The sequence below is a fragment of the Xiphophorus hellerii genome, chromosome 7 (assembly GCF_003331165.1).
Source record: "Xiphophorus hellerii strain 12219 chromosome 7, Xiphophorus_hellerii-4.1, whole genome shotgun sequence".
Lineage (NCBI taxonomy): Eukaryota > Metazoa > Chordata > Actinopteri > Cyprinodontiformes > Poeciliidae > Xiphophorus > Xiphophorus hellerii.
In genome coordinates, this window is record NC_045678.1 from 11136596 (window position 1) to 11159754 (window position 23159).

The following is a 23159-nucleotide window of genomic DNA, read 5'->3' on the forward strand; positions in this document are numbered from 1 at the left end:
TTTGCAAGTATTTTTTGCAACTAGTAGCATTGCTTTGGCATCCATAACAATTTCACATATATATTTTTTCTAAATAACTTTTTATGTTGATGGGCGTGCTGTGGTGGCGTAGGGGTTAGCGCGACCCATATTTGGAGGCCTTGAGTCCTCGACGCGGCCGGCGCCGGTTCGACTCCCGGACCCGGCGACATTTGCCGCATGTCTTCCTTCCCCTTTCCTGTCAGCCTACTTTTGTATAAGGGACACTAGAGCCCACAAAAAGACCCCCTGGAGGGGTAAAAAAAAACTTTTTATGTTGATCAAATTGTCTAGAAAGTTTTAATTTATAATTCAGATATAAAATGACACAGAAGCTCCTTTCCTCTGTGTTGTTTCAAAATGGGAATGAGGAACATTTTCTACAAGGACTACAGTTAAGCAATGATCTAATACCAATAAATATCTTTCAGATATTTAACTAACTTTCATGTTCAGTGTAAATGTACCAAAATCAAAGGTTGAAGTTTTCTTTTTATGTGGCTTTATTCTACTGACTAGGTTTTTGGGTGTGTTGCACATATTTTGTAGGGATGACGGTAATGGTGGAGGGCACTGGAATGAGTCAGTGAGTTAACTAGAGATGACGGCATAAAGGAAATCTTTCAATCCTGCCTGTTGTGGCTTCTTCTTTAAAATTATTGCTAAGCCCAATTATTTCATTTGGAAACTACAATTGGTCTTTGAAGATTTATTTCATTTCACATTATCAGCGCACCGAGTACAAAGACTTTTTTTTTCTAGTCTGTGAAAAGACGCCTTATTGACTTTAACCTGATTAATAAAAAAATGCTTACAGCCGTGGCTGACATCGTGAACTCTTTGTCCGACGGCCCTTTTGGCTATGCAATGCGACGCTGTGCAACAGCAAAAGAGGAAGTCCATCATGTCAGATGAGGTCATCACATGGACGGTCTGCTCCTTTTTGTCCAATTCACACCTATGATTTGATTTTGCATCAATGCATAACATGAAATGGAAATAAATTATTCTGTGGTAAAAAAAAAAACTGACAAAATAATAAAAGATATTTTAGTGTATGAATAATAAATTCACAAGTGGGTAGTATTTTGTCTTCGGCTAGAGTCACTGTTGGAAATGTCTAAATACAAGGTGCAACAAGTACATTCAAAATTGTTTATTTCTGGAGAAGATCACAAGTCCCAAACAATACCTTTAAATTAAAGACAAGTGACCAGCAAAGCAAAGTAGACAAAGTATTTATTTTCCATAATTACTTGCCGTACAGAAGCAAAAATAATAATAAAAAAAACAACAAGAAAAACAGCACTAACTTAAAGTATTAAAGTTTAGGAAAACGCAACAACAGTTACGTTTTCCTAAACTTTAACTAGAGTACTCTCTAAACAAAACAGAGATCAAAACATTTTCTGACGGTCGGTACTTAAAAATGCAAGATAAATAATTTCCCCTCGAAAAGAGTCACTTGTTCAGCTGAATATTCAGATGAAGGCGACAGTAAAAATCGAATGCTCTGGTTTCTTTAACTGAAGTAAAATCACAGCCCTAAATCCAAAAATAATCAGGTGATATGTTACTGTATTGATGACATGAACACAGACGGTACAGCTACCTACTTCAATGAGACTTGATACTAAAAGAGTCTAATAATGACTTGAAATGTCTCCTTTTTAGTCTAAATATTGCCAAAAGTATTCATATGTGGACCTTCACTCACACAAGATCAAATTCCTAGGGTTTAATATGATGCAAGGCAACTTTTGAAACTAACAGCTTCAACTCATTTAGGTACGCTTTTCAGGTCTAGAAAAAGAAAAATCTTAAAGAGGCACTAACATTCTTCCAGAAGCACATTTGTGAGGTCAGACACCGATGTTGGACGTGTAAATTTGACTCACAATTTTCACTGAGGTGACCACTCGGGCTGAAATCAGGATTTCGTCTATTCCACACCAAAAATATCTCATCCAGAGGTTTATGAATCTGGTGCGAAAGTAAACTGGTGCTGAGTTTGGAGGAGTAAACAAATACTTTTGGCAATATAATGGATTTCCTTTTTCTTTTGTTTAAAAAAAAACAACAACAACACATTAACAAGATCTAGTGACCACAGCAGAAGAGAGAGACCACCACTCAATTCCTTACATTTTTTTAAGGACTTAAGTATTGTGAAAACCGTCATAGTGAACTTGAGGACCACCTGTCTGCAACGATACCACGATGACAACCAGAAGTATAAAACATAAACAATGATCTTGTTGCTGATCTACATTCAATACTAACTCACAAATTAAGTTCAGCGTAATAATTAAACAATAAAGCGTAACTTCTCGAGGGTCTATCTGAAAAAGAAAAAAAAAAAGGCAACTACTTCAGCTTAATTTGGACTCCGGTATTACCAAAGACAAAGAGCTGCTGGTTGAGCAAACGTTGAACCCGACAGGGTGAAATAAAGAAATAGGTACATTTCTATTCAAAATAATCAAACACACAGCGTTTTATATACAAGTGAATTTGACTTCCTTCTTAAAGGAAAAAAAATAAAAAGAATACGTTCCACTCATCTGACTTGCCACATCTCTTCTGACTGTAAAGGATGAACGTGGGAGACAGCAGCAGACTTCTTTGCAAAGAATAACTCTGCTGCTCCTGTTTGATGCTATTAAAGAAAACATCAGTAATAAGAGGGTGGCTGGTATGAGAGACTGACAGGATGTAGAGCTTGACCGGGCAAATTGCAGAAGATAAAAACTGAAACCTGAGAAACAATAAAAAACAATTTTAAAAAAAAGGGTTGAGCTCTGCGTTCCCAACGTGCATTTAGCAGCAAGAGCTGCAGACTATTATATTGCTGATTCCAAAGTAAACTGAGTGCAAAGAGCGGAGGCACACCGAAGTGCACCGACACTTCTGGACGCAATCGGGATTCACACAATACTTGTAAATGACTAGAATGCTTGTATGAATGCTTGTAAAAGCATACGACCTCGGCTTTTTCACACTGTCCGACTGTGAGCATCATCTTTTACAAATAAAAATCTGAGAAGTGTGGCGTCTGCTTCTACTGTTACTCCAATGCCCCTAAATAAAACCAATAACCTTTATAAGTCACCTGATTACTAAACAGAATCCACCTTTGTGCAATGCAGGTGCAAGTTTTTAAATATCGACTCAGGGAGGCGGAATATAAACGCGCGCCACACTGTTCAGATTTCTGAGTTTTAAAACAAAGAAGCCTGTATCTTTTACCTGTGAATTTAAACGTTACTTTGTGTTGTTCTGTCTCAATAAAACTTAATGTGACAAAATTTGGAAAAGCTCAAGGGCTACGCGCTTTTTTCACAAGGCACTGTAAATTGATTGCTTCTCTTCTTTTATTATAGCCTCATTATTTTAGCATACGGTATCTGGGTGCTGATTGAGCAGAGCTTCGGTTCAATACAAAAATGCATTATTTGGCCGTGAAGACTCGGTTCGGCCCAGCTGTCATTTGGTTTCCATGTAAGGTGCGTAGAAAAAACCTCTCACTGTACAAAAAACCTTCTTTCATCAACACAAGAAAAATAATTAGTGTCTCAAATATACAGTGTGTGATGAAATACAATTCAGGTACGTTACTGAACACTGTACACCTTCACGTCACAAATATCTACCGTATTTACACGTTGCTCTCTGGCCAACGTCGGACATCTGCAACAAGACGTTTTGTGATTCATGAAGTGCAAAAAGAAAAAAGAAAAAAAAAAAGGCTTCCGCTGCTTCTGTTAAAAGCGTTAAAAAACTCCTTCAGCCTCGTCTGAAAGAACAAAAATCCCCATCTGTTGCTTTCTTCGCATTTCCGCTAATTCAGAAACCTCAAAAGCTGCTTTGTTTTCAGAGTGCAGGGCGTCTAAAAAGAGTGAAGTATGTAGGCCGAGTGGTAGCGTGACGACATGCAACGATGCAACTAACCGGATTTCCTGCCAAACGTCTGACGTGTAAAAACACACCTGAGCCTGTGCTTGCAGACGCACAAGGACTGACTTCTTCCCTGATGCACAAAGTGGAAAAATGTCCACATCAGGGCTGCAGCTAACGACTATTTTAGTAATCGATTGATCAATTATTCTGACAATTAATCGGATAAAAAATGCACACATTCTGCAGATTTATCATTTAAGCCCTAAAGCTTTTTTTTGTACAATATTAGAAATACATTACAAGTTGCAAATAGACAAATAATTAAATTCATTTTTAATTAAGAAAATAAACATTTTATTGCCTAAAATACAATACCGTAGCATTCCTTTTGTAAATCTGAACCGGGTGAAGATAAAACTATACCACTTGAGGAGTTTTGGCTGAAGCATATCTACAGAAAAATATGTTTTTATTTTAAATGCAAAATGTATATATATTTTTTTACATACTTGGTTTAGTTAACCGCTCTGAATATGTTGGCCTCTTTTAGAACCTGTGTACTCCGGTTAATCGATCACTATATTAGTGGACAATTATTTCAATAATCAATTAATCACGATTAATCGTTTCAGCCCTAGTCCTTTTAACTCGGCAAGTTGTCGTTGCTCTTGCTCTGAGTTTCACTCCAGAGTCGATTTCAGGCTCTCAGACAGAATCACATGACATCCCCATTTTGTTTTTACTCCAAACAGACGCTCAGAGAAGTTTTGCTCGTCAAGTTGGCACCTAGCAGTTCACTACAGCGGCTTTTCAGCTCAAAACAGCCGTCTACCAAGTCGGCATCATGTCCGGGAACCAGACTCGGCCCAGATGTTTGGACACCTCCCAGTGAATCTCGTCCAGGGAGTATTTGTGATCCGGGATCAGCACCTCCTCCATGATGGACAGCTGGGACAGCCTCCTGCCGCACATTTTCACAAACTCCACGAACGCGCTGCAGGACACCTCGCACTCCCCCAGGCCAATGGCGGACAGCTGCGTGCAGTGCTTGGCGATGCGGATCAGCTCCTCGTCGAGCGGCCGCAGCCCGTTGGCGCACACAACCAGCTCCACCAGGCGGGGGCAGTGGAGGCCCACGCGACCCAGCACCTCCTTGCTGACGGAGCGACCAAAGTAGAGGTGCGTGATGGGGATCTCGTCGTTGAAGAAGGGGCCGAACTCGTCCTCGTAGAGGAAGAAGTACATGACCAGATTGAATTTGGGCGAGTGGCGCACCATGGCGTCCCAGCTGCTCTTCTTGATGGTGTGGAAGTGCTGGCCCGGGTTCTCGCTCACCACGTCGATGCGCAGGTGCTCCAGATGGACGTGTTTCTCCGAAGAGAGCGCCAGCAGGAGTTCGTCGCTGAGGAGGTGGTAGTTGAGCGCCAGCTCTCTCAGCCCGTGACACTGGTCCGCCACGCACAGGATCCCTGCAAGCACAGACGAGATTCTTTATTTTTAATCCCGCCGATTGTTCGGGCCTGGTTTTAAGTTCATGTCAAGAACAAAACGGCTCATTGTGTTTGGCAGGAAAGCTGTGGGTTGAATCAACAGAGCATCGAAAACCCTTCCAGGAAAATGTATGTCACAGCAAGAAACCACAGAACAAGTCCCTTCATAATTACCGCCACAGTATGAAGTCGCATTAGAGAAGAAAAGTCTAAATCATTAGAATGCCGCTTACTCGAAGCTTCAAAGGTCGGGTACATTTAAATGTTTCTGTCACATTATAACCGCAAACGTCAATGTTTTTTTATTGGGATTTTATGTTTCAGACTAATTTTAAGTTGTTTTTTTTCCACAAATACAAATATCATTTGTTTCAATATCATATATTAAATACTTTTTCAGATGAGATTGTTACTCATTTTTGGTTGTAATATAGCTCCAGCTCTGTCAGAATGGCTCAAGAGTTTCTGTTAACATCAAAATTTAAGACTCCCTGCAGTTGGATGTTGACTGGACGGCTCTAATTCATAACTACGCTTTGATCTAAAGCGCTTGTATTGGAGCTCTCTGTGTTTTGGGTTGTTGTCCGGACGGAAGATTTACCTCCACCCACTACTGCCCTATAATTAGCACCATCCCTTTTCCCATCCATATAAAACCATCATCATAACGAAGCCAACACCATGATTCACCACGGCGAGGATGTTTCTGGGAGGATTTTCAGTGTTGGGTTTTATTACAGCAAAGAAAACCGGCAAATAAAGTTTAATCGTGTTTCTGTTTCCACATGTTTGCCAAGTCCCCTACCTGCCTGTTGCTACCTGGACTTATTATGGCTTTCTTCTAGCAATCGCACTTTTTAATTAAGGCCAAATTTGTGGAATGTGTGACTAACAGGCGTGCCGCTCCTCTATAAAGTTTACTCACACTTTCTTTGAGGCCCTTCACATTCCAGCTGTATTTGCGATGGGAATAAATTATACGACGGTAGTCTCTGTTTACTAATCAGGTGACTCGAGAGGAAACTGGTTGCACTAAATAAAGGAACCCAAAACAAGGCTATAATTTTCAGATTTTTATTTGTTTTTATTTTATTCGCTACACTACTTTGTGCTTTTCTCTTGCATACAATCCCAATAAAATACTTGGAAGTTAGTGGCTGTGATGTGAACAAAAAAAGAGAACAATATCTCTTGATGACAATGTACCTGCAGGGGACACATGAGGGCAGCTGCTCATCTTCAGCAGCTTTAGGGTGTCGCTGTTGTTGGCCACCAACACCTTCAACGATGGATCATCCACCGGCGTGTCGTCGATCTTCAGCGAGGACAGTGACTTGGAGTTGACGAACACCACCGTCAGCGCTGAGATGAAGTGAGACTGAGGAAGGAAAAATGCGGTCATTCCTCTGGATTTTCCTCAAACTTAATGTAGTTCTTACTACACAGAGTTCAATAATTCAGCTCTAAAGAAGAAACAGTGATGAGGCTCCATTACTGCTGAAATAACCGGATTCATTTTCATACGATACGCAAACAACACCGATTACAGTGTGAACGTTAATATCTACTCGTGATGACAGGAAAATGTGACAGAATCTGACTTTAGGAACACGACTATGCTGGTGAAGTGTTTCAAAACCAACATCAGTAAAAGTTTTCCAGATCAATCCCAGCGCAGCACAGAAAATGACAAAGCTGTGTCAAAAAGTAGAAAACAGATTAATCAAAAGGTAACATTAATAAACAATAACAAACAAAATCAGAAAGAAAAACAAAACTCCGAGTTTAAAATGTATAGAATAAAGATAATGACTCAAATAAAATAAAAAATCTATTTTAACAATAACTCAAGCCTTACAAAAGAGTGAAGTTCATAATTTCTTTAAAAAAAATAGAAAAAAATAAAAAATGTTAATTTTTTGTGCCCAAAAGGGCAGAGAAACCTTCAGGCTTAAATTCAGTCAGCATTAAGGGATTGTTCAAGGGTTCAGAAAGAGATCACTGTGCACAGAGGAGAACTAAATAGTGGTTTATTAAATAACATCATGTTCTGTTTTTGAGGCCAAATAACAAAATTCTGACCTTGTTAATGTGTGAGACAGACTCTACTCGGAGATAAGGTTAGACTCTACTGTCTAACCTTATCTGTGGGTGGGAATACTGAAAACACTATCTTGTCAGCAAGTGAGTAAGAGAATTAAATGTGTCAAAGGTTCAAGATAAACTGGCCGTAAACCTCATCTTTTTCTTGGCTAATACGGAGAAAGGAAATTCTTGTTAAGTGTTGATTATACCTTAGGAACCTCCATGAAACTGGGCCTAGCTGTAGAGATGAGCCCCAAGGTCTTCAGGGAGCAATTCACCAGCTGCGACAGAATGTCACATGCTGCCTCTGCAGACTCTGTGCTACTGTCCACCTGACGAGAACAAACAAAGACTGGCTATCATTTCAGGAGGACAAAAATGACATTTTTCACGTCAACATTTAGCAATAGCAATAAAATCAGACAGACTCAACAGGGATTGGATTTTTACCTTAAAGCTGACGTACTGGAGGTGGTTGGAGTGCCTCTTGATGATCTGCTTGATGAGGTCCGGGTGCGTGGCTTTCAGGTACGAGCTTGCTGGCTGATTGAGCTCGAACTCAAAGCACCTCCACAGCTCGGGCATGTGGAAAGCTTCGTTCCAACCGCGGCACACCTGCGAGGCGTAGGCCCGGTCCAGCAGCGGAAGGTACTGGAAGATGTGCAGCAGGATCTCCTGAGGCAGCAGCGACCAGTCACACAGCGGCGACTCACCCGCTGCCTTGGCCTCCGACTCCTTGCTTATCTCCGTGCGGAGCTTTTTGCAGGCCTCTGGCGGACTTTCACCGCCGCTTGCCTCCTCTCCTCCTTTGATCCGTTTCATCCTGAAACATAAACACATGCTGGTTAAGCCCAGTATATAAACTCAGAAAAAAAATATTTAAATGTATATAGATTATAAATAGAAGCGTCAGGAAGTTATTTGCTTAATGGTACATGTTTGACATTTCTGGATGCTGACAATAAGCTAGGTCCATTACTGAGTCATTAGAGTTTTCTTAATTTTTTTCTCATGCATTACTGTATATGTGTAAAGCACCAACATAATACCAGTGTCCTTATAATGACTAAACCACTGTTGTATTTACGTTTGCAATACATTTCATGAGTCATCAATTTCGGAACAGGATTGTTTTTCTTTTCTTTATTATTCTAAGAGTTTGGTGGATGATCCTTTAATATTAAACTGTAACGCCCTCAACCAGTCATCAAATAATCTGCTGAGAATAGATTTCATGTCAGTTCAAAAACTCATGTTTTCTTTGGCTCCTTTCTAATGTTGTATTCAGCAGCAATAAATCTAACTTTGTTTACATTTTCTACACATAACAAGTAGAGCAATTTAACACAGCTACAATCAAGTACCGGTTTGTAGATTAACAGTCACAGGTAGAGCTGTACGGAACATAATAAACCCGAGTGATAAAGAGAAAAGATGCTAGCATTTTGTTTCTGACTGCTAAACCAACGTGACCATGACAATGTGACGTCACGTTTTCAACAGAAAACGTGAGAAACGTGACAAAGACTATAAATATGACACTGCAGATAACACATGTAACGCTAGCTTTAGGTTTGAATTTGTATCACATGAAGACAAAACTTGTCATGTAAAATGGTCTAAGGCGTTTTCCTGTAATTCGCAACAGCGTCAATGAATGTAGCTGTTAGCTAACTTTACATTAGCTTGTTTTAAATTCACTCTAACAGTTTTTCAACACAAGTTAGCTACACGCACCTCCCTGTAACGCATTGTACGTGGCGTGAATAGTGCTTTGTCGATAAGGTGACATTTACTAGTTAAGCTCCAGTTCAGCCGAGAATCATCCTACCTTGTTGTTTACACGCACAGCTAGCTCGGTAGCTGGACGAAGGAAAATCCGAAAGCCGACTTCACTCTTCAACCCGGGCCCACGAAGGAAAAACTCATCCGCGACAGCCAGATAACTCGCATCGGAACCCAATTACCGAGCACACCGACGTCAGAAAATAAGAAACTGCCACCTCCGCTCAGCTGACCTAATTCCCCCTCCCTAACCCTGAAATGGCGAAGTGTTTTGACAGCGGCGGTGCTCCACGGGAAACGTAATGCGAAATGGCTGTTGGAAAAGATCGTGCATACTCGCGAGATTACTCACTCTGCTGCAAAAACCTGCTTTCTCTCCATATAACCCTCGCCTACAGATATATAAATAAATGAGCATCAAAACAGTGCGACCCTTCGTTATTATTAGACGAATTCTCTTTCAGGTAAGTTACAGCCTCTTTGTTAGTCATTTTTAACTAGAAAAACATGATATTAAGTCATGACTGAAAAACAGTAATTTTGACTTTCATTCACAATGTTGAGAAAGACGAGTTTGAAAGTGAATTTTGGTTGTAAAACGTTATTTTTACGGGCAAATTAATATTCATGGAATCCAACATCATAAATGTTAGATTCAAAGGCATACAGTGATTCTGATTCTGAGATCAAAACTCAGAATCAAATTTGAGTTTAAATGTCATCAGGATGAAATTGAAACACAACTTTGACCGTCAAGGTCATAATTGTGTATCAAAGTTAGCATCTGTTGAGAGATTTTGTTGTAATTGCAGCTCTCAATGTCGCAATCATCAGTAGGCTAATAGTTCAAATGAAATCCTATGATATTGTCACTTAGTCTTAATAACTACTTTAAATTCCACAATTATGGATTTAAATCTCCAAATAACAACTCTTGTCATTTTTTTGTCTGAAGTGATAAACTGTACCATAGTTATGAACACGTTTTAAACGAATATAAAAAAAAAACAGTAAACCATGTAGAGTACTAAAAATGCTACCAGAGTGATGCATCTTTCGCTCATTTTTATGAGTTCTTCTGTTTGCATTTAATTTACCTTGTCTGCATATTTTAATTAAATCCCTCCTATAAAATTATTTTTCTTGCATTCTGTATGGCTTCTGCAAAAACATTTGAGTTGTATTTGAAAATACTGAATGAATTTCAGTAACATTTTGCAAAAAATGTAACAATGTTCCTTTTTCTTCAAAAGAACAGGGAAGATTGGAATGAAAATCCAAAGCTTCAAAAAGCAACCTACACATTTTGCTGTGAAAATCCATAATTCATTTCCACTGGTTTTTAAAAAAAAATTTTTATTGTGAGTGCACGTTAGTGAAAGAAAGAAATACACCACTGGATTGCATATTTAAAGTCCAGCAGAAATTGTATTTTGGCGTACTAATGAAAAACTGATGACACATTGTATAATTTGTGAAACAGAGAATCTGGTTTATTACCATTCAACTCCATCCACCACAGATATTACAGAGCAGATTCACAAGTAATAAGCTTCTTATTTAACAGCAGCTGCTTCTTATTTTTTTATTTTTATTTTTTATCCTCACACTCTGCTTCTTTGACCCCCAAATCTCTTTGCCACATACTAGGAAAACGCATACAGGTGCACAATTGTATTTGGTGTAAAGACTAGACCCTTGAATCCTTCAGCTGTAACCACTCCTATCAAGAGTTTATTTTTTAAATTCTTGTATTTAGGTAGGATTTTGATGCTTTTTTTAATTTATTTATTTGAGCTGGAAACAAAATTTACATCCAACATCTTTCAGAGCAAGTGCCAGACTCTCTTTTCCAGACAGCAATCGAAGAGAACCGACACTAAGAAGAGGGAGGGCGAGGACTGGGGGCGGGGGGCTACGACTGTATAAAAATGTACAGTGGTTTTTATTTGACATACATTCCAGATGAAACAGCTGCAAAATAGGAGGCACACCCAGTATTGCACTTCATTAAAAGTTCTGGCTCAAAACAAAACCCAGAATACCAAACAACTGAAGAGAGCAACTTCGGAATACAGCTACTTTGAATAGTATCGCTATATACAAGATTAGATAAATCGTACACTATTTCGATGTTCTTAGCAATATTCTTAACAGTCTTAACAACCAACTCACCTTTTTGTTGTCTGTCAACTCATGATGCACTTGACAGAGGGGAATACTATACAAGATTACGAAAAAATGTTTACATACAACAATATTTTAAATTTATAGCAAGGAAGCTGGAAATATGGCCCCTTCCTTTGTTTTTTCCTTCCCCTCTTTTTAAACTCACGCTCATCCTCAGTTGCGTTTAAGCAAATTTATTTAATCTTCAATGTTACATCGTTACAGTTCAGTGATTGGGAGGTGTGCAACGTCTATAGAAGCCGAGGGATTACAACGGCTGCATGCAAACACGTCACAAGTTATTTTCTTTTTTTTTTTTTCCATTCTTCTTCTTTAAAAAAAAAAACCAAAACAAAAAAAACCTTTTTTTATTATTAAGTTTGCTCTGAATCGAAAGGAGCAACAGCTTGCGCTCGCAGCAGAACCTAGATCCTGATGTTGGTGAAAGAGCAGACCTGACAAACTTGGCGTAGAACGGAAACCTGGTCTGCGGTCCAGAAGACTCAAAGCCAGAGCCGAGCTTCATCGCTGAGTCTCAGCAGCAGCGGCGGCTATAAAAATCACAGTAGACCGACTGGTTTTCAGCGAGTCTCTTAAAGTTTAGAAGGTGTGGGCATTCCTGCACACTCCACAGCCCAGAGCAAACTCTTCGCCCGTCGGAGGGTGGACCACATGCAGGGGGCACTCAGTGCCTTCAAGCTGCTTGCCTTTTGGCCCTGTAACACAGAGATAGCAATTAAACCTTTTCCTTCATTGCTTATTTTATCAATTTCTTTGGAGGCATCACAATAAAAACAGCACTTAGGTAGTTTATTATATTTCAACCACAAACACGAATGGATACTTTTCTCACAGTAAAATTCAAGCACTTCTCAAACATTTTCAAGGCAAGTTTTCAACATCACACTTGGGAGATAAAAACAATAAAAATAAACAAAAAATGTTCAAGTCATTATTACATTATATATTTGTGATAGTATTCTATGTTTTACCGCAGGGAAGAAAGGTAAACTAAAATACAGACAAATTTCATATTTGAAATATATCGTACACACACAAACCATACACCTGATTGGTCAGAGAACAAAATGTTAATTTAACACAAAAAAAAAGATGTAATTTCAATAATGTTTATTGTATAAGATATATGATTATCAATAAGTCACTAAGTCATTATAAATAAATGATAAATATTAATAATTCAAACAAATCTGGTTTGGACTGGATCTGACTTTCCTGTCAAAATTAATTGCTTACACACAATATACAAAGAAAGTCACAAAAAAATGTTCTCTCTACATTTTCTGGAATTTAGAAAATAGAAATTATTTTTGTCATTCTAACTTGCCTAAAACAAGAGAAGTTCAGTTTGATTTAACTTCAGAGAGTGACAAAAAAGTTTGTGTCTTTCTATTCGGTGTTTGAAAATATGTGGCTTTAACTGTAAGTAACATTCTCCAAAATTAGGCTTTCAAACAAGCGTTAAATTGCACTTTATTACAATACCAAACATTTTGAAGGACTTTAGGCAAGGATTTCAACCACCTGTACGAACCCTGTTTAGTGAGATTTTAAGTCTGTTCAGAGTGTCAATATTCTCCAATACGAGTCGTTTCTCTGGTTAATGCTCTTGGCTAATTCTCCCTTCACAGAGAGCTTTAAAGAGGAAATGTTTTACACGAAAGAACAAACGTTTCACGGAGGGCAATTAAAAGTCTAACCAAAATGGCAGATCAGGAAAATCAAACATATATTCAAATTTGTTTGTGTAAATATAACAAAAACTAAAAGAAAACACATTTACCACTATTTAAAGACTTTAATTGTTACTATAAGCTAAAATAAGACTCCTGAAACTTTGAGGAAAAGGTAACATCATATTATTGTTTTCGAGAGAAACCATCCAGTCACCTGCAGGACAACGAGGGAGCTCCTCCTTAGGAACGCTGGTCATCCTCTGGAAGTCGTCATGGCAGGCGTTACAGAAGTGTGTGGTTCCAAAGCAGAAGAAGACGGCCACGGAGCAGCAGTAGCGACATTTATACTCCAGGAAATCTGTGCCGTGTTTGGAGCACATCTGATAAACGCACACGGGAGAGAACATTAGGCGGATTTCTGGCAAAACGCAGAATTTTTGGAAACCATTTTCTTGTGCAGCAACCCCCGCCTTAATCGAGATCTTCTATCTAGCATAGCTGGGATTCTTTACGGGCATCATTCACTCACCTGTGCCCTGGAGACATCCGAGCATGCTCCACAGATCAGTTCGCTGGGGTCATAGTCATCACCTTGTCCTGCTTCTGCATCACAGCGAGCCTCTCCTCCAAAATATGCCTACAAGAAGGGACACTGTTGATTTTTTTCTCAATCCATGCAAAACATTTGAGTCCAAAAATCAGATTAATGGAAGTCATTTGTGACCTTTTTGCACTTGTAGCAGACGTAGTACGCATATCTGTTCATAGCGAAGCCTGCGGGGTCGTTGTGGAAGCGCGCTCCTGGTGTAGTTATCGCCTCGCTCTTGTGTAGCCCCTCGTACTCCAGTCTCATCAGAGCTTTCCTCCTCACGTCCTCATACAGCTCCTTAATGGGGTCGAGGAGGTCTTTGATCACGGAGTGATTGATTTTGTTCTGTAGAGGAAAAAAAAATCACACACACAATAAAACTTCATGAAATCCTTTTTAAATACACCATGTAGAGTCTGAAGATCGCCATGTCTAGAGATGGTAACATTTTTAGCAAGCTACTCTTAAATATTGTGCAATACCTTGCAAATTGGACACAGCATGAACCCAAACGTAATGCGTGGCCCGAGCCAGCGGTTTTCAAGAACACGTCGAGTGCACTGAAGGTGAAACACGTGAGTGCAGTCCAGCTGGAAGCAGAACCAACAGATTAATGTTAAGGCGAGCTAATTTAACTCCCAAAACATGATATATATTTAAAATAAAAATAGAAGCTAAACTCAAAGCTACCTGTACTGCAGGAGCTGCCGAGAGAGCCTCTGTAAAGCAGATCATGCACATATCATCTGCATCCTGTTTCAGGCAGCCGGCGTTCTTATCGCATCCATGCAGACACGGCAGACAGGTCTCCTCGTTCTTGACTCCTCCACAGGGGTGACCGCAGGGATGAGTTTTACTGCAGGCCAGCTTTGCATATTCCTGAGAGAGCCGACAGGAAAGGAGGTGGTGATGTTTATAAAGTACAATACAATACACAATACATATTTATTGACTCAGCGAGCCAACGGCAATTTAGGGCAGTAACGGCTGGTCAGCGGAGACGCTCACTGTCGCTCTTGTCCGTGTTAACAGCGTTCAGAGAATAAAAGAACCTGCGAAAACCACACTGCCTAATTATTAAGTGTGCAACATAACTTTTATGTTACAGGAAGACCATATGTTTGCGATTTCCAATTAACTTGTAAGCTACAAAACTGCTTTGAGCTTGACCTATAATTGTTTAAAACGCTAAATTTGATTTGTACCAAAAAAAAAAAAGTTGGCAAAATTTACAAAACAGTCAAAAATGTATCAGTATGTTCTGTTTTTTTTGTTTAAGTAGTTTTACATTGAGAAAGTGCGAGAAATTCTTGATCTCTTTCCTTCCCCTCCTTTCCGGGGGGGGAAAGGAGGGGGAGGAAAATAAACTATCTGCATAGTTTGTTTATTGTGGATGATTGAGCTTAGTGAATCCTCCACACCTGACAGTCTGGGTCTGAGCAGACGCTCCCCACTGCAGACAGTTCGGTTCCATTTCTTGTACCACAGAACCTGCAGGCATCTGAGCTGCTGGATGCTGGTTTACCTGCAAAAATATTAAATATGTGAGCGGAAAGAAGACATAAGCCTGAGAATGCAAAGACTGAGAAATTTAATAATTTATTTTTCTCTTATAATTTTGTTAGTCTTCTGACGTGAGAATGTTAGCGATTCCCATTGTCATGCTCTATGCTAAGTTACCCGTGTGCTCTCTGAACTCCACCATGGCCTTCATCGTTTTTGAATCAGCGAGCGCCATGAGCCAGAAGAGCTTGGTCCTCCCACAACCTTCATGGAGGTCGACCTTTATGGCCTCCTCTTCCTCCTTAAACACCTGAAGAGCAGAAGAACACAAAGCTGAAACCAATGAACAAAATGCCCACCCAGATAGAAATCAGCTGGAACTGGAATTGACTTGGAGAAATATGATGGTGATGAATTAACCTCTTGCAAGCACTATGAACCTGTACTTTGCCATTTTTCATATCAGTGAGAAGTTTAAAATTGTAGTCGGACGAAGCACAGAGATGTAAGAAGCTATATAAGTGAAAAATGTATTTAGCATGACATGTTCAGAAATGTGCAAAATAAATAATTGCAGCTTACAGCAGAAGGATTTGTTAAATCTGCTTTGAAAGCCGTTTTTATTTCCTATAAAGTTCTTAAAGAGAAATCTAAAGGGCCAAAACTGGAACCACAAAATTCAACTGGAGATAATAATTTGGCCACAAAACTCATTGCTTCTTAACCTCACCTTATTAGCAGTGACAAAAACTTACTGATGTCAAAGCAAACTTCCGACACAAACCTGTCTCTGGTGGGAGCGAGTGCGTCGGTGAAGATGGAGGAAGCGGTCGCAGTCGGTGCAGAGGTTGCCACATATGTTACACAGGATAATAGCTGCTGTCTCGCCGTCATCGTGATTGTCACACATGGGCTGTGGGTGGGGAGAGAAGGGAATAAATTATTACCCTTTTATTTAGCCTCATACGCTTTACGTTTCACGCCTATTTATAAATCTAACCATCTGCTTCTGCTGTCCGTCTTTTCCCATCCAGCGACCAGAAGAGAGGCGGTCTACGTGATCCTGGTCAAGAACGCACAGTGATGCCAAGGCGAGCCACAGCTGAAGGAAGAGAACGTGAAATACTTACAGCACCGTCAATAAACGACATCTCTAATCACTGATTTGTGCTTCTGAATTGCTTTCTTACCCTTGTTGTTGCTATGCAGCGAACAGGAGACCGATGCTCCTCCTCCATTTTAGTCAACGCTATGATGGTCTCAGCAATTGCGTTTTTGGTCACTCTGGACCAGGCGTCCGACAGGTGGCCCTACAAACAATGTTTTGAAGGGCTTGTGTTACTTTAATCTGTGTAGGTCTGCAACTAACAATTATTTTAGCAATCAGTTATTCTATTGATTAATTTAATAAAATTAAATTTAAAATCTATTCAGCGGTTTTAGCCACCGATCTGAAATGTAAGAAAAAATTAAATACTCACCGCTGCCATATCTTTGACCAGCTTTATGATGATCTCAGCTATCTGCGGAGGCGTGGACCCTTTCATCCACCAGTGGCTCTCACCCCTGCGAATGTAGCTGCGTACCAAAAAGAGAGAACGAAAATGTAAACAAACTGACGTCAACAAACCCATCTCTTGAGTCTTCGAAAAACTCCAGCTCACCTGGAGTTGAAGATCATCGGTAGAGTGACGGTTGTGACGCCCTTCCCTGCGACGGTGCCGCCCGTCCCGGCGATGGTGGTACCTTTGGCTTTCAGCTGCACAGTGAGGGCCTTTGCAATGCAGCCCAGGAACATGTCAAGGATGCACAGCTTGTTCCAGTCGCCTTTCTCTGTGGAGTGGATAATGTCGCTGATGTCTGCCGGGGGAAGAGCCTTAACCCCGATGATGCTGGCGAGGCGGACCGGCGTCACCTCCGGCAGGACACGTCGAAGCAAAGATGTCACCTAAGAAGACAACGGTCAGGAGGTAAATGTTAATAAAGTATTATACAGGTAATATTTTATCCTATGAACAGTTCATTTGAACCATCAACCGTGAAGTCTTAAAATCTAGTTTCAGCTCCACAATATGGATGGGCAATAAATCGATTTTATACAGTTGTAAAACAAAGTTTAAATAAAATGAGAATTAAGTTTTAATATTACCAGAATAAAGTTGTAATATGAAGTAGTTATTTTATGAGAAATCCGACACAAAGTATAAAAAATTTAAATGAGGAATGTTTAGCATCTTATGAAGTTTTACTTTGATATTAATTTAACAGATAAAGAAATACTTTTTTAACACATCAGCATAAAATTATTATTAGTAGCAGGACTTTGTGCAAACAACTGAATCTATTTTGAAGAAAGGTCAACATACAGTGAGCTGGTCATGCCAGATCTCAATAACTCTAGAAGCTTTTTCTCATTAAAACAACTTCTAGTAAAATTGACTTTTTTCTGATAATATGACTATTCTCATTATTAAAAAATGAGCAATAATTTTGTAACTTGGCCCTAATACTCTGTTGTACAAGTCACAAAGGGACGACTGATATAAAAGTCACTTTTTGAAAATATTCTCTGTTATTTATAATTTCTTTTTTAGAAAAAGAGAAAAAAATAAATGTATTAAAATTGGAAATCAGATATTGTGTGAAAAAAGAGAATTTATTTTTAAACCATATCGCCCTACTCAGCATACATCTTTAATACAAGAGTGCGAACTAATCAATTTCTCAAACATACAATCAGGAATTGGGCTAAGAGGGTTGGCATAGCAGACTTATGCTCTACTAGTGTGTTTTGAACTGAAGTTTTATAACATTTTATATACTAATTTTATTCCAATCTCAATGTACATGTTTGTCCAGGACTTATTTAGGGTGATCAAAACAACCATTTTCCCACGTGTCATTTTCCCAATTTCACTTCTTCAAGAAAACCTTACAGGAACATTCTGTGTCTAAATGTGTGGAAAAAACAGAAGGGGAACGTGTAACTCAATTATTAAGAAACAGAATAACAGGTTAGAATGTTTTTTTGATATTATTCAACCTTTCTATTACTACCCAGCACACAGAGCTACACGTGTTTCAAACAAGCACTTTTCCAATGTTATGTATGCTGCAGTTAGCTTCATCACCAGCTGGTGGAAGTATTTCCATAAAGAAATCCCAATGAAGAAGTACATGCAGTTTTCAGGAAATATGTAAGCTACCACGAAACACAAATTTGCATGTCGGAGAGTGTGTTCATATTCATGCCCACCTGTCTCTGCACCCTCGGAGAAGCAGTGTGCAGGAGAGAAAACAGGTCCTGCATGAGGGTGAGCTGTTGTGCCAGATACTGGCGGCCCACGTTGGAGCCGCTCAGAGCCAGAACCATGGAGAGGAGCTCGAAGCAGTAGGCGTCGGATGAGGCATCGTCGTCGCTGGGCTGGGAGTTGGCGTTCTCCTTGCTGGAGATGGCGTGTTCCCACTCCTCCCTCACACGTGTGGCTTCCATGCGGATCGCCTGAACGATATGTGCGCACACCTGGAAATAAAAGACAGCAGTTGCATTGGTTTGTGGATGCTTTAAAGATCTGGGGGTTACTTTTGAATGGTTTGAATGTTTACTTGTTTCTGTAGGTTGGTTAGTTTGCTCCTGCTGAAGATTATTCCCACCATGTGCTCCTTAAGATCAGCATCAGATGGTACCTGTTTACGGAAAACAAAAAGATCAAAATAATCAGGAAACAATGCATCAGTTGGGAGGAAGCTACACGGAACTGAATTTCTACAGACCTTATCCTCTCCTTCTGGAGATGAAAGCAGATTTTTCTCCTCCTGCTCTGGCGTCGGCTCTGCATCTCCACAAATTAGTTTGCCAAAAACCTAAATGCAAACCGAAGAATTATACTCACGGTTTCAGTTAAATGTATTATCTGCTAAAATAACCGCATGACGAAGACGCACGCAAATGAGCCAGATTGACAGACCTGTGAGGTGATGAGGCGGAAAACTCGGAGCGTCTCGGCTTCACAGTTTTTCTGCTGAGCCATGCTGGCCGAGATTTGTCCAAGGATCTTGATGCTCTCGCCCTCTTTCCAGCCAAGAACCTTCACCTGGCGAACCCTCAGAGTGTTTTCGGGGCCTTTTAACTCCACCTTGATCACATGATAATCGCCTCCAGGGAGTTCACTCGTCACCCAGCCCATGTGACGTGAGTCAAGGTCAACCTGTAATTTAAAAGAATAAATTAATTAAATAATAAAAAAAAATTTACAAGCATAATCATTTCATCTAGCTATTTTTCATTCCTTCCTTATAAAAAAAAGTCAACACAAATTGGAACACAGCCAAAGGAACAAGTCAAAACTACCAAAATTTTATAGAGTGAATATGCCATCTATTTAATGCCTAAAATCGTTTTTAAATCATTTCTCATGTTATTTCACTGAAACTGCACATACCTGCTTGATTCTGCAAAGATCCTCTATGGCTTTTCCGCAGAGAAACGTTACTGATGTGACTTTGTTCTGTTTGCACAAAATACAAAATATAAATTCCCTGAAATCCATAATACGACATATTTTCAGTCACTTAATTCTCAATTATGCCAACACATTAAGTGGAATTTATGACTTGTTCTTTTGATTAGTATCATTTTACTATTTGTTTTTTTAAAGCTCAATATAAACAGTAGCATCAAAAAACAGCGTACGCCCGGATTGGAAGCATAGAAATAGAGAATTACAAATTAGACCATAAATAAAGGATGCCAGAAAAATTGACTTAATGAACAAGTGATTTCCTAGGATTCCTTGTCTGACTCCTCTTTTTAGTGGATTAAAAAATTAATTTAAAAAAATCAGCACACTCCTTGTTGTACTGAAACTGCTGCTAATTATTAAAAACATATGCTTGAAATTGAAACAACCATCTTGTTGTCTCTAAAACGAGAGCTAATCAAGCACATCTTACTCATTTTAAATAAAAATGTCTCAACTTGTACAGTTCAACTCCACGTGACTTTAAGACTGAATCCCAAATTTTCCAATTACTGCCAAATGTTGGAATTCCACAATGGATCTTATTGTGAATCAAACAACACACCAGTGTCCTTTAAAACTCTACAGCCTGGTTTGGTGTTGCTCCTTACCCCGATGTCTCTGGAGTTGTCCACATGGACAGAAACTTTGGTGGCATTTATGCCTTTCACGCAGCTGAATGTTATGCTTTTGGTCTTGTTCTTGTCCTCATCTCCAGACTCCCAGAAGGTCTCCGTGGAGCCATCAGTCAGGCTGCCAATCATGGCGGGGCGGCTGGAAGTTTTAATGTCTACTACACTGGTCAGGTCCTTCAAGCAGGTTACCAGGCAGAGATCCTGTAAAAACACACATTTTCTCCTGGTTTCCCAAATGGACAGCAGATGAGCAGTAATAAGAACTAGAACTGGTTTGTGTTCTTGCCTGGCTCATGGCTTCATAACCCGACTGGACACTGATATTGAAGCTCTCCTCGCTGTCCCCATCGTCTGACTTGGACAGTATGTTGTTGATGTGATGGAAAACATTGCTCTGATGAAGGAACTGGTGGTCAGACTGCTTGAACTTGAGACTCCAGCACCTAAAGTGACGAGACACAGCCAACGAAGCTTAATGTTCACCTGTTTGAAATCAGAAGACAATCTGGCAAGTTATTTCCATGACAGTGGGATTCTGGAAGCAGAGATTTACCTCAGTGCCATCTGCTGCAGTGCACTGCCACTAGGAAGTGACATCATGAGGTCAGAGATTGTCTGAAGAAGGCGGTGGAAAGTGTGGGGGAGCGGATGGGCTGCCTCTCCGGCAATCACTATGTCCGACAGAGGGTGTTCACAAACCCCAAGGTCTCTTTCCTATATAACCAAGGAGATACTCATGATTAAAAAAAGTGACAAATAAAAGGATCACGTAACTGTAAGCCACTCTTGCCTGTTCTAAATTTTCTTTGTTCCCCTTATTCTCCTCATCTTCCTCATCCTCTGGCTCACAGGGTGATGGAGTGAGAGATGCTACAAAATGCCAGAGGATGTCGTGCAGAGAAGTCGTCTGGATCACATTGCACAGAAGCCAGTTGAACGCCTGACAAGAACATAAAAGGGAAAAAAATTGATCACATCTGACATTGAAAAGTAAAATTTCACAGCCACAACATCCATACCTCCATAGCAAACACCCTGCAGGCAGACTTTCTCAAAGCATGCTTCATGGCCACCTCCAGGCCTTCAAGGTCATGGTGTTGGATAACGAAAGCCAGAACGGGCCACTGGAAATTCCTCTCCCCTTTACTGAGTGAGCCATGAGCTGAGATGAGGCGGGACAGCTCAGGAGACGGGTGGCGCAGCAGGGAGGAGCCCACTTCTATGTGGAAAACGGAGCGGTTCATGAAGAAATAAGGTCACCACTCACTCTAAGCAACACAAATCACTTTCGCATTGATCTACCTGCATCGCCGCTATGAACTCTCCGTCTGGGCACAGCTTTGACTCGGGCTGGAGAGGGCGAGTGTTGTTTGTCATACTCTGATGCTACAACGGAGTAAGACCTCTGAAAAACGGTGCGCTTTGCAGTGTCACTATCTGTGATCGGACTAGTTTCAAGACTAAAAGGAAATCAAGACAAACAGAGTAAAACTTTGGGTTAGAATATCCCGAAAGACAACAATTTAAGCTTGTTCTGTTGAGGTATGTTATTGGCTGGTTAATGAAGTGGTAGACAATATGGACGTCACGAGATTTTTAACTAATTCAGTGCCTTGCAAAACTATTTATGCCCACTGAACTTTTTCAATGTTGCAACCACAAACTTCAGTGCATATAAGTAGCAGTCCCTCCAGTGTTTTGAAATTCTGTAATCGCAGAAATTCTCACAATATTAAAGACTAATTGTGAGTCTATTGCAAATTTTTTGCAAAAATTGTTAAAAACATGGGGTTTTACGTGGCTGCTAACTCACCAACTGCAGGTGGCAGTATTTCTTACTTCTATTACACTTTTACCTCAGCCTTACTTTTATAGTCTGTGACTAATATGGAGTGAATAAAAAGTCGTAAGGAGTTCGCACTTTTTTTTTACCTGGGGGGCATTGATTTCATATTACTCTCTGGTTCCTCAAACACATTGGGACAAGCGTCTGGTGTGACAGAAATGTAGGGGGCAGGAACGGACGTTGACCGCAGATACCTCATCTCATCCTGGAAAAGGTTGTCATCTTGATAAGCTCCGAAGTTCTCAGTGTGTTGCCTGAAACAAAAGACAAAAAACCAAAAACCATTATTGTAACCCTCATTTTCTGTTTTCGCCAGAAGAAAGTTGAAGTCGCCCTATAACTACCTGGCTAGTGTTTGCAGATAGAGGCAGCCCATTTTATTGGGGAGTTCCTCTGACACGCCCTCCTTCAGGCTGGGGAGCAGGTGCGAGTGAAGGGGGCGGGGAGGATGGTGGCAGAGCATGCTGGGCTCCGCTGCACTGCTGAGGGACAGCAGGAACAACGCGTTGGCTCGGATCACCTGGTGGGCTTCCATGGTGGGTAGAGCTCTAGGAGTCTTCACCTGCAGAGGCTTCTTCCTCGACTGTTTCACCTTTAAGATTATGTTGACCGTATTAGCTTAGATATAAAAAAAAAGTATCATAGAAGCAGAAAACAAAGAAGAAAGCAGATGGAGATGACGATTAGTCGACGTCTGCTACCTTTTCCCTGGCTGCCGTCTGTTTCTCTCTCAGGTATTTCTCTCGACAGCGATCACAAACCAGGTACCAGGTGCTGCCTCCTATGCCTCCATCTCCACAATTCCCAGCCCAGCCTCCACAGAAATGGCCGATACTGTTGTAGCCCTGACCCCCGGCATAACGACCGCAACCTGAATTGGAAATGTAAAAGAAGCTTGTTTGAAAACACATTGGCATGGGTT

At 40.3% G+C, this 23159-nt stretch overlaps 2 protein-coding genes across 15 annotated transcripts in view; both read right to left on the reverse strand.

Moving 5' to 3' along the window:
- Positions 1-1159: 1159 nt before the first annotated feature.
- fbxl3a (F-box and leucine-rich repeat protein 3a) lies at positions 1160-9598 on the reverse strand. Its single transcript, XM_032567584.1, has 5 exons — positions 9325-9598; positions 7944-8316; positions 7703-7825; positions 6615-6786; positions 1160-5387 (listed from the first exon to the last, which is right to left on the reverse strand). Exons 2-5 carry the CDS (start codon positions 8313-8315, stop codon positions 4747-4749), a joined length of 1308 nt encoding a protein of 435 aa, XP_032423475.1. The 5' UTR covers position 8316; positions 9325-9598; the 3' UTR covers positions 1160-4746.
- Positions 9599-10746: 1148 nt separating this feature from the next.
- mycbp2 (MYC binding protein 2) overlaps positions 10747-23159 on the reverse strand; it is a 72449-nt gene continuing 60036 nt past the window's right edge. For all 14 annotated transcript variants that reach the window (XM_032567866.1, XM_032567875.1, XM_032567862.1 and 11 more), the window contains 27 exons: positions 22939-23108; positions 22582-22829; positions 22324-22491; positions 21694-21851; positions 21411-21610; positions 21182-21331; positions 20945-21105; positions 20678-20834; positions 20368-20592; positions 19679-19744; positions 19205-19444; positions 19011-19100; positions 18843-18923; positions 18493-18759; positions 16901-17184; positions 16718-16814; positions 16427-16546; positions 16237-16338; positions 16021-16149; positions 15414-15546; positions 15155-15258; positions 14424-14612; positions 14216-14323; positions 13869-14078; positions 13674-13781; positions 13359-13524; positions 10747-12163 (listed from right to left, as the gene is read on the reverse strand). In XM_032567866.1, the coding sequence (XP_032423757.1) occupies positions 12048-12163; positions 13359-13524; positions 13674-13781; positions 13869-14078; positions 14216-14323; positions 14424-14612; positions 15155-15258; positions 15414-15546; positions 16021-16149; positions 16237-16338; positions 16427-16546; positions 16718-16814; positions 16901-17184; positions 18493-18759; positions 18843-18923; positions 19011-19100; positions 19205-19444; positions 19679-19744; positions 20368-20592; positions 20678-20834; positions 20945-21105; positions 21182-21331; positions 21411-21610; positions 21694-21851; positions 22324-22491; positions 22582-22829; positions 22939-23108 (4247 nt within the window). In that variant the 3' untranslated portion in view covers positions 10747-12047. The remainder of the gene's footprint in view (positions 12164-13358; positions 13525-13673; positions 13782-13868; positions 14079-14215; positions 14324-14423; positions 14613-15154; positions 15259-15413; positions 15547-16020; positions 16150-16236; positions 16339-16426; positions 16547-16717; positions 16815-16900; positions 17185-18492; positions 18760-18842; positions 18924-19010; positions 19101-19204; positions 19445-19678; positions 19745-20367; positions 20593-20677; positions 20835-20944; positions 21106-21181; positions 21332-21410; positions 21611-21693; positions 21852-22323; positions 22492-22581; positions 22830-22938; positions 23109-23159) is intronic.

Excerpts from the sequence above, each read along its gene's own strand:
- fbxl3a (XM_032567584.1), bottom strand. The coding sequence starts at position 8,315 with ATGAAACGGATCAAAGGAGGAGAGGAGGCAAGCGGCGGTGAAAGTCCG. Across the intron at positions 7,826-7,943 it reads TCCAGTACGTCAGCTTTAAG|GTGGACAGTAGCACAGAGTC; the intron begins GTAAAAATCCAA and ends TGTTCTCGTCAG. Across the intron at positions 6,787-7,702 it reads GTTTCATGGAGGTTCCTAAG|TCTCACTTCATCTCAGCGCT; the intron begins GTATAATCAACA and ends TTCCTTCCTCAG.